Source organism: Kogia breviceps, chromosome 9, assembly GCF_026419965.1.
Source record: "Kogia breviceps isolate mKogBre1 chromosome 9, mKogBre1 haplotype 1, whole genome shotgun sequence".
NCBI classification, from domain to species: Eukaryota; Metazoa; Chordata; class Mammalia; order Artiodactyla; family Physeteridae; genus Kogia; species Kogia breviceps.
The window spans coordinates 32,719,943-32,730,883 of record NC_081318.1 but is presented as its reverse complement, the minus strand read 5'-3'; the positions used below and the strand labels follow the sequence as shown (position 1 = coordinate 32,730,883).

The window sequence follows — 10,941 nt, the reverse complement described above, 5'->3', positions numbered from 1 at the left end:
CACACTAGGGAGCAGCGGTCCTGGCATCCAGTGATGAGAGACGAGGGTTGCTTCTAAAGATCCTACAATGTGCAGGACAGCCCTCTCACACAAAGGCTTAGATAAAAAGGGAATTTCATTGACAGTGTCTGGGCAAAAAATGTTTCAGGGAAATGCCCTTTGAAAAACACACACAGACACATGTGTTGTGTCACCACCTCTTCTCCAAATCGTGCTAGTGTGGGAGTTTGTAGGAATGAATCCTAGAGGGACTAGGAGAAGCCTGACTAGGGGGCTGGTCACCTTGGGGTGCTTGACGTAGAGTCAGCACCTTGTTTAGTCAGGTCACCCCAAAATATAGCTCATCAAGGAAGAGAAAATGGGGGGAGGAGTGGATCTCCCTTGCTGTGGGAGAGTTTCTTTCCATTTTCTGAGCTTTTGCTGCTTGTATGTAAGTGGCACACACAGTCAGGATGCACAGATCTCAATAAAGGGGTGAAGGATCTTGTATGTTTTTAATCAACCTGAGAAAAGAAACATTCAGCTGAGAGCAAGCACTTATTTGGAAAACAATAATATGGAGAAGCTGGGGGTGCATCTAGCTGCTGTGGAGAGACACTGAATTTATAAACGCTGCCAAAGCATACTAGTGCCGAGAGGGGCCAAGCACTTAGGTGGCAACCACAGGAGAACACAGGTGAAAACCTGGAATAATTTTTCTACCTAGAATATGTCTTACCTGTGAATTGTAGTTATCAGTGAGGTAAGTCAATTGCCTTCCCTGAAAATCTTTACAAACTTGAAAGACACCTCTTAATCAAGTTGTGTTAAATGTGGTCCTGAGAAAAGCCGGTTTCCATAACCTGCAGGGATTTCTTTTCACCAGAGGGTTTGGCAAGACTGTCGCGAGTTTAGAATAACAAAGTCAACACTGAAAATTCGCTTTATTATATTTTGATTTCACAGAAAATGTAGACTTGTAAATAACAATAGTTCTTTGTAACAATCTGCGTGACACTTTTATTAGCTTGTGGAAGTGGGAGGTTTGGTTAAACAAGAAATCCATGTGAATCTCAGGAAAAAAAAAAAAACTAGAGCTGGAACAACTACAATTTAGAAAAATAACGATCATGTTGGGCTTTGCAAACCACCTGTCACCTTGCCGATCCCCAGAAAAATGTAAAGAACATTCTCATGGATGAGTGAAAATTTTCTCCGCCTAGGTAAGGAGAAGGTCAAAATCAGCACACCTTAGCTGTCAGCTGACACCGGCAGACTGCTTTGCAGGTCAGCACAGACCTGACAAAAGCAATTTACCAGCTTTGGAACGGGGAGGTCTATTTGTTGAGAGTACAACTCTTGCTCTTAAGATAAGGAACTCAGATTGAAGTACAGTAAATAGACAAAAGAATGGTTCTGGTCCATTGGACACCTCTCTGAGCCTTTATTTTGAGAGTGGGCAAGAGGGGAGATGAATGTTCTTTAGCTGAGCGAGACAACTCCGGCCCCAGGCCAGCCTTTAATAAATGAGAAGTAATAACAATATCCTGGCCTGAAAATACTGTCAAGCCCAAGCGCATGCACGGTCATGTTGGCTGCCTCTGAGAGAGAGGCCTGCTGTAGGTCTCAGAGAGTCAATGTAAGATTCTTTAATAAGTTAATAAGGCCTAGAAGTGCCAATGTGAAGCTGGATTTTCTGACTTTAAAGCTACCCTTCTTTGAAAAAGAAACGTGATACCTGATGTTTTCAAGCTTCGTAGTAACTCCTCTAAAAAGGCAAATCGTTGTGACAATTGAAAACATCTCTTGAAATTAACCTTGGCTGCCTGGAGCAGAGCTAGACAACAGGTATGGACAGCTGAGCAACGGCCCAGGGGCCTCCAGATGCCTTGCAAGTAGGTGCTGGGAGGGGACAGGGAAGCAACAACAGAAGGAAGGGTGGAGGTTACCCACAAGAGCTGAAAAAGCCACTCTCCACCACCACCAAACTCAGCTGGTCTCTTGGCAACAGCTACCTGGCTCTTTCCCTCTCACTCCCCCTCCCATGATCAGGCCACGTGCAGATTAAATTGCCATTTGGTGGATCCTTCTGGGATGCTCATTTCCATCTAGTGACACCCGTAAAAGGCAGAGCAGATAGGCAGTGTTCGATGCCTGGGGTTGCCCTATGCCTCCCCAACCCCCATCCTGAAGTAACTGTGGTCCAATAACAGGCCAGGGCCCCCATCCTTGAGGGGCACAGTGCCAGAGCCAAGTGTGGTCATGGCACTGAGGGCATCTGTGCTTGAGTTTAAGCCTTTGAGGAGATAAACTGGTCTCTTTAAGGCAGGGTGTTAATGCTTTCAGAGCATGAGGGACTGTCCAGGACGCTGTAACTAGAATGCACATTGAAAAGGGTGTTCACGGAATACCAAGATCAGTCGGCACCACAGACCAATTGAGAGAGGCAAGTCTATTGAAGAAAAAAACCCATTTGCTAAGTCTGAGAATCATGTGCAATTATATCTTTATTTAAGAAAACTCCAGTGAACTAGTGAAGATCTCCTACTGTGTGGAACGTTTTCAGAAATGGCAGAAAAATCAACAGGCATCATCTTGAGCTTAGAAAACTTCCGCTTATAATAAGATATTTACCAAGAGGGAATTTGTAAGGGGATTTGACCTGAATGGATTCCCTCATTATTTTATTTTGGGTAATTCATGCCATACGTTCCCTTAAAAGCCTGGATAATCAAGAGTTTAGTATCTTTTAGAGTCATGAAATATTGATCCTGTACCAAGCCCTAAAGAAAATAAGTTTGAAATTATCTTCACCTTTTTAAAAATTTGGAGATTTTCTCTTTCAGAAGTAAAAGCAGATAAAAATATTTCACTCTCTTATTTTACTCTCCACGGTGGCTTCATCTACTGACACTGGAGATGGCTGCCATAGTCTCTCTTACAAAATAGGACAATTTATGCAGCAAGAGGCAGTTTATGAGGAAAGGGACGTGGGCGTGCCTTGTCCCCTTCCTCCTTAACAGGAAGGATGCATTTCAGCCTAAGAAGAAAGTCAGCTCTAAGCATGCCAGGGATAAACAAACAAACAAACAATGAACATCCCCTCAAGATACTAAAATGCTTAGAATCCACCAAGTTAATTCTGAGACAAACTAGTTTCATTTAATAGATAAAGTGCTTAACTTTCTTGAAGACTCCTAGAGTGTGGTCCTGTTTGTGGGAGTGTCGGGGTAACGGCTGGTATTTGTACAGATCCCTTCACTTCTCTTGGTCTCAGTTTCCCCAGATACAGGCTGAGGGGAGCTAAGATGTCCTCTAAGATCCTTTCCATGACTAAATGTATCCATGGATTTATGACTTCACAGTTCATCCAGCAGGAAGGGGGGCTGATGGCTTTGGGACCCCCAAGAAAGTCCCTCCATCCTCCCACAGCGAGCTTTAGTGTAACTAAGACTGAGCTCACCTGTTTGGCCTCCGACTCCCCCCGCCGCTCCCCCCCCACCCCCCCGCCCCGGCTCCCAGACCCACACTGGCCTCAGAGCAGCCACCACCACGCTCCACTCCTCCCACCCTCTGAATCCATAGAATAAAAAGAAGGAAGAGCCACTTTGGAAAAATTAGACAATTAATTTTAGGGTTTGGGAGTGAGTGAAAAGAGATGAATTCTGTCATTTTTAAGGAAGCTAGGAGGCAAATATCATTATGACAAAGCACTCCAGGGGGTTGATTTCCAAGAGGCTTGGTGTAAATGTCCTGCTCTAAATCAAGGATAGAGAACCTGAAGGCCAAAGTATCAAAGGGTAAGCAAGCATCAGTAATTTGACACCAGATGCCTGTAATGAATCATCCTGTTAGTTAGTGGAGCTCTGTGAAGAGATCACATTTAGAACTAGAACCTAACTGGAGGGGGGGGATGAGGAGTACCTTCGTGTATTTCACCTTTCTTTCATTTGATACATCTTTCATCTGATAAAATGGGGCAGGCAGCCTCTCCATTTTCCTTGTATGTCATCTTTCGGTTTAGGGCAGAAGCCGGCCACAATTTGCATATTGATGTTCCCATAATTACAGCTGGGTCCCTTAAATATAGTCTCCAAGTTACAATTTGTTTGCAATATAATACACTAGGGTTACCAACTTTATAAGCAAGGCTATGTGTTATTGGCTTTAGGCTATGGTATCTTGTCATCTTGTAAGCGTCAAATGAACACAATTAAATATGACAGGTCTTTACAATGTGCTTGAAGGGTGACAGGAACTAGGTGATGCCCCTTTGCGCACATGGCCGACTTCTTTTAGTTGTCCACTTACGATAGGGGCTGTCCAGGCATGACCTCGCTCCGGAAACCTCTCTGTCAGCATTTTGGTTCCCTGGTCTTGTCATCCCCAAAGTTTTCATTCTTAAAGCCATTTCAGTTACAGAATTCCATGGGCCACAAGCATCACACCAGGTAGGAATTTCATTCCCCCCCTTCCCCCTTATCTGTACAGATGTGTTTTCTGGCATTCCACTCACTAGGTTACTTTCCTCCATCTTCACCCAACAGTTACAGAATACTGCCAGATCATCAGTTTTCTTTTAAATTCCCTTCAGATTCTAAGTGATCTCATTCCCTAAAAAGTTCTTTATATTGAGTGGACAGCAATGCAAAGCAATCACTTTCTGAGGCTTTTGCTATTGCACAGACTCCAAACTGTACCAAAAGACAACAGACCCACCTTGTCACATCAGCTTTTAATATGGCAACAAATGCCTTGAAATGCGTGCATTTGAAACCTAAAGTTTATTGAAAGCCATTTTTCTCCAGCCAATTACCAATCACCCCCGAGGTGGTGGCTGTGAAAAATCACTTGATCAGGCAAAAGCCTTGCTTGGTCTTTTCAAGAATTAAAGTTAATTCAGTAGGGGTTTATCCTGCTTTCTATACTTTACCCTCCGGACAGAAGTATGGAATTTCTTAACTGTGAACATTTGTTGGAAAACACAGAGGAAGCTCCTTTGAGACACTCTTTTTCCCTCTGGCCAACTGTTCTAGAAGAGGAAATGTCTAGGTGGGTAGAGACAGTGGTCTGGGCCCACCACCCCTCCCCCCTCTAACAGCCTGTCACGACCAGGGAGAGACGAGCCTTGGGATGCCGGAAGTCGGAGAAAATAGGGCATGCTTAATGTGCAGCCTGGGGGCCCCGTCCTGGGCCCCCAGGGAGTGGGAAGAGGCTTCCACAGAGACAAAGGCCACGTGCCTAAAGAAACATCTCCCAGAGGGAACCCAAGAGGCCAGCATCCTTGCAGATCCAATGGAGTCCTTGTGGGAGGGAAGGTGGATGGTGACCTCCGCTGGGGTCATGTGGGAGCCGCCCAGTCGGGGCTCTTCGGGGCCTTGCACGTGTGCACGTCCAGGGCCTCCAGGCAGTCCTGGCAGCGCACAGCACAGCACCAGTGGAACTTACACTCGCACTTGGTCATCCGGGTGACGCGGGAGGTGTCATAGCCTCTCCCACAGCACATGACTTCGCAGCTGTCCATGCCTCGGGAAGTCAGGTTACACACACGGCCTGCTGTACCCGGGGAACCTGGAAGACAAGCCAGGGGGTGTCAGTGAAATGGTGTGGGTGGAACACAGTATGCTTCGAGAGGAAGAGTTACGGGGTCATCCTCCAGGACGGGGCCCTGATGCCACCTCACCGCATCCCGGGGCTGTGCCACCAATTCTGTGGACCCACGGAGCACGTGTCAACCCTACGGGGCAACAGCAGTGAGCACCACATCCGGGAAGAATGGATGTGAAGCTCTGGAGCTGCCTTGGACATCCTGACTCCAGCATTCCCACTTCTAAGTTGGGTAAACTTTTCAGATTATCCTTACCCAACCTTAGACTGATGGGTCACTGAGTGGGCAAGGCCAGATCAGGATGAAAGAAGGAGCCATACTAGTCCTCTTTCTCCCAGCCTTAAATCACATTAAGGAAGCAGTGGCCAAAGTTAGCTCTGTTGGAATTTGTTGGGGTATGGAACCCTCCAACGGTGGGGATTTTGTCTCCCCGGACCTGATTGCACTGGCTTATTAGAAAGACAAGAGAACTCTGGTTGCCGAAGGGAAGGTGTGGGCATCATTTGTGTAAGGCCTTGAGGAGGGAGCAATGCCCAGCCTGGTTTATCTTCCGTGCTTTGGTCTAGTGGGTCATCTAGATGTATGTGAGACATCTGGTTGAAGCCAGGATTCTAGGTCTTTGATAAACAAAACTGGTATTAAAAGCCTGTTAGAAATGACTAGCGGACATTGTCTTAGTTAATTAGGATGATGCTTGCTATTTGGCAATTCATATTTATGTATTTGTTTCTCGAAGAATCTCAAAGCTAGGAAGCCTCTTTAATTGTTCTTTTCTTGGGGAGGCACCCAGAGTTCGTTTACAAGAGCCTTATCTGGTAACAGAACCAAGCGTAATGGACATTTTTTAGAGAGTCTGCTCAGCTTACAATGATCCTTTCTGCACAGAGCAGGGCGCCTGGCAGCCATGGTGAACAACGTGACCCTGCTCTGTTGGCAGCAGGTGACTGGGCCATGGGTGAGCACTGGACTGGAGCTGGGCCACAATGAGGTAGATTTCCCTGAGGATTTGTGTTTCTGATGAGGACAGTTAGTACAAATTCCAAGTATAAACACAGCAGCCATTGGCAGCCATGTACCATGATGAGGTCTGTGGACGAGAAGACATCACAGAGACGAGAACAGGGCAGATGTACAGAGACAGTGAGGATAAGACATGGAAAGAGAATGCTGCCCAGACCCTGGATTATTTTCTGGACATTTCTCTCTGAGATCTGGCTGCATTCCAACCTTTGGATACCTTGAGAGACTGTATCCTTATAATAAATTTCACCTTTCAGCTTAAAGCACTCAAGTTTCTATTACTTGCAATTGACAATCCTAAATAACCAACAAACCTAAAGAAGCAAAACTCTTTACTAAAAACAAAACAAAACAAAACAACCACCTTTTATCGGCATGAAAAAGACAGTGGCTTCACTTTCCATTCCTCCATCATTTAACTAGGAATTTTTCCCTCTTCATAACTCCTCCAGTGCCTTGTGACTCTGTGCTTATCACATTCCACCCTGTGTTCCAATTATCTATATAAATGTCATGTTGCCACTGCCTGTCAAGAATGACCAAAGAAGCAGCCAGGTTCAAGCAGGGCACGGGGTCAAGAAGAGGAGTAGGAGGGGCAGCACTTGCTCTGCGTGATCAGACCACTGACATCAGGAAGACAGGCAGGGCAATTTCATAAGGACAGGAAGGACGGCAAAGGGCCGGAGTCAGGGTGGCGGGTGGGTTAGCCAGGGATGGCCCTGAGCCTACATCGTGCTGAAGAAGCAAAGCATTGGAAGAGACAGCAGCTGGGCCTGGATTCGGGGCAACCATTGGGACAGTACTCAGAACTCCTGACTGTGCAAAAAGGACTGGCTGCCACATGCTGCCTCTCTAAACAGCAGACCCCTGTACTTAATTCAGTAAGCATTTAGCAAACGCCAACTGTGTGAGACACTGTGCGGCTACCTGGGGTTTCTGGCGGTGGCCATGAGGAAATAAAATAATTAGGATTCACTTCCTATTCTCAGGGAACTCATGATATAATGAAGAGATAAATATGTAAAGAGTTATTTCCACTACTTCAAGATAACTGCTCCATTTGCTGAAGACCTACTGTAGCCAACGGTAGAGTTTTGTGAAAACACCACTGCAAAGCTCAAGACAGTAGAGAGAGGTTATTTAGGGCTTGGACAAATCAGGGTTCAAATCCTAGCTTTACCATGTATCCACTGTGTGACCTTGGGCACGTTACTTAATCTCATTAAGCTTCAGTTTCCTCCTATGCAAAACTGGGATAAAAACAGTTCCTTCCTCATAGGGCTGTGGTGGGCCCTGAATGAGATTCTGCCTGGAAGCACCTGGCATAATAAGTGCTCAATAAATGTTAACCATTCATTCACTTAACAGGTGTTTAACAGGAGTGCCTACTATGTGCTAGGCACAGTTCTGGGAGCTTGGGCTGCTGTATCAGTGAACAAAGCAAAGATCCTGCCTGCCTCGAGGAGTTTATGTTCTGGGGGGGGGGGGGTAAGCCAAGCATATTATAATAATGATATTTTTTAGTAATAATAGTAGAAAACAGGATCAGAAAAGGAGCTGTTAATGGTTTTGTAGAGGAGGTGGCATTACAGATATGACATGAAGGATGGATAGAAGATTTGAAGGGGAGAATGGGGTGACAGGCATTTCTGGCGAGAGAGAGAACCTCCCAGCAGAAATTCAGAGGTCAAGCACACAAGAGACTGTGCAGATTCAACGTGGCCGAGGCAGAGGGTGTGTGTTAGGCAAAAAGCACGGAAAGAGAGGTTGGAGCAACAGGTCAAAGAGTCTTCCTGCTTTGCAGCAATTTGGATTTTATTCCATGGTGGGTGGTGAGCCAGTCCAGATTTCTATTCAGGGAAGAATATGTTGAAATGATAAATCTGGAAGAGTGGCTTGGGACAGGGAGGTATCTTGAAGCTGTTGGATTAGTCCAGGCAAGAGATAACGAGTGGAGACAGAAGTAGAACAAATACAGGATGGGTTGAAGAGGAGGAATCCCTAGGACTTGGTGACTCACTGAATTAAAGGGTGAGTTGGATGGTGGGGAGTGTCAGGTAGGAAAAGACTGAAAACTGTTCATCTGGTTCAACAATAAGGAGGTAACTCGTGCCTTTTGATGAGAGCATCTTCAGTGGAACAAGACGGATGGGTGCAGTGGATTGAAGAGTGAACAGGAGGAGAGGCCAGGTGATGGCAGAGTGTGGGCAGTTTGCAAGAAGCTTGGTGATGAAGTGGACAAAAGAGCAGAGCTGCAAGGAGTGATGAAGCTGAAGGTGGAACTTTAAGGTGATTTCAGGCCATTACGTTGATTGGTGGTTTGCTATGCAGCAGGAGTTACCTGATACATTGTGTAGGTTTTCATTTATATAAAGTACAAAAGTGGGGAAAACGAGTCTGTGCTATCAGAAGTCAGGGTAGTGATATCTCTTGGGGAGGTAGTGAAAAGGGGCCTGAAGGAGGCTTCTGGAGTACTGTTCTCTTCAGGTTCCTGATTGGGCACATGTTACCTGGGGGTGCTCATTTGAGACAGTTCACTTAGCTGTACACATGTGGTACATGCACTTTGCTGGATGCATTTTATATTGCAATAACAAGAAGGGAAGGGGGGAGGGAAGGAGGGAGAGGAGCAGGAGGCAGCAGCTAAGGCCACAGATGGGAAGACTTGAGAAGAAAAGCGTTCACCGCAGCTGGAGGGTGACAAAGGGGACAGTGGCAGGGGATGAGCCAGTGAGGTGGACAGAAGCTGCCTGTGAAAGGCCTTGTGCTACAGGTCAAGGGGTTTACATTTTAACCAAGGGCAGAGGAATGCTACAAGGGACACATGATTGGACTTATATTTCAGAAGAGTCACTATGGGTGACTGGATTGACGGGGGCCAGGGTGAAGGCCAGGAGACCAGTTAGAAACCAATAAAGTACTCTGGGCAGGACACGACGTGGCCTGGATGGAGACAGTGGTAGTGGGAATGGAAGAGGTTAACGGACTCGAGGGAAGCTGAGAAGGCTGCACCTCAGGACGTGGAGATTGACTGGACCAGCGGCTGAGAGGCTGAGGAGAGTGGAGAGGTGCTCCCAGGCTCCTGGCAGGAGCGCCGGGGTTTACGCGGGTGACATTCCCTGAGGTGGGGAACACCTGGGAGGGGCAGGCTTTGGGGGGCAGATAACGAGCTTAGTTTTCAGCATGTTGCGTTGGCTGTGACTGTGGGCCGTACAGGTAGGAATGGTCACTGAAAATCCTCTCTGGGACTCAGGAGAGAGGTCAGGATGGAGATGCCAATTAGGAAATCTTTGGCAGAGGTGGCAACTGAAGCCTTGGGTGTGAATGAGACCCCTAGGGGGTAGGAAAAGTGCCCTCACCTGCCATCTCAGAGGTAACTGAGTTTTTACCTTTTATGTGTTTTGTTCATAAGCCCTGCACATCAATAAGCATTCCTCACTTCCACTGACATGCATTTATCAGAATATAAATACATTACCATGCAATTAGAATTCTTTATCCCCTTTGGGGCTATGGGGTACAGGGGCCAGGACAGGGAGGCCAAATGTCTCATTCCTGAATCAGGCTGTGGTCCTTTCACTGACATTGAACTCCATGGTCTTTCCCTGGCGGCTTGCAAGCCTAAGGAGGTCGAATCTTGTGGTCTAACTCAGCCTGGACTAATGGTCCTGGTGGGTTTTGTCCCCCAAATGCAGCAAACTGAACTAGACTCCAACTGAACAGAAGGCTGTTCAGTGAAGTGGCCTCAACATCATCCAAAGTCTGAGAGGAGCTAAGTGATGGCCGCGGACAAGAGCCTAACTAGGAAGTGGTTTCAGGAAAGGAGACAAAGACTCTGGCACTGAGCTCTCTCAGCAGTTCAGCGTTCAGCTACACAGTGCTGGAATTCACGATGAATCTGAACCCACCACTCTCCAGTGGCTGCCCAAACAGGGCATAATGAAGGCCCAGAAGAAAATGTGAGGCGGGTTTTTGAAGGTTGAGAGCCACTGATGTGAGAACGCTGTGGGGTCGCAGCCTGGAGCAGCAACGGCCCCTCTGAGGGGTCAGCGGTGCCAGGATGGGCCAGCCGAGGGGAGGACGAGGCTGCCTAGCGAAGGACTACGAACTGGCCCTGCTTTGGGGTTTGGATCTCATTAGATCTGAGGACAGACTGCAGGGAGGAAGGACAGTTTTGACACTTGCTGCCGTTTGAGCAGGATAGAGAGCCGTTTCATCAAAACCCTGAAAAGAGAGTTTGCCAGAGTGCAGAAGCTACACAAAACTTGTTGGTATTGCTTCCTGTATTGAAATTATAATAAGGACTCATTATTATTGATAGCAATAAGGCTCTA

The 10,941-nt window shown here is 46.8% G+C and overlaps 1 protein-coding gene across 1 annotated transcript in view; it reads right to left on the bottom strand.

Annotated features, from left to right (window-relative positions):
* Nucleotides 1-905: 905 nt before the first annotated feature.
* Nucleotides 906-10,941, bottom strand: part of WNT2 (Wnt family member 2) — a 48,174-nt gene continuing 38,138 nt past the window's right edge. The window contains exon 5 of the mRNA XM_059074393.2: nucleotides 906-5,550. Coding sequence (XP_058930376.1) covers nucleotides 5,321-5,550 — 230 coding nt within the window. The 3' untranslated portion in view covers nucleotides 906-5,320. The remainder of the gene's footprint in view (nucleotides 5,551-10,941) is intronic.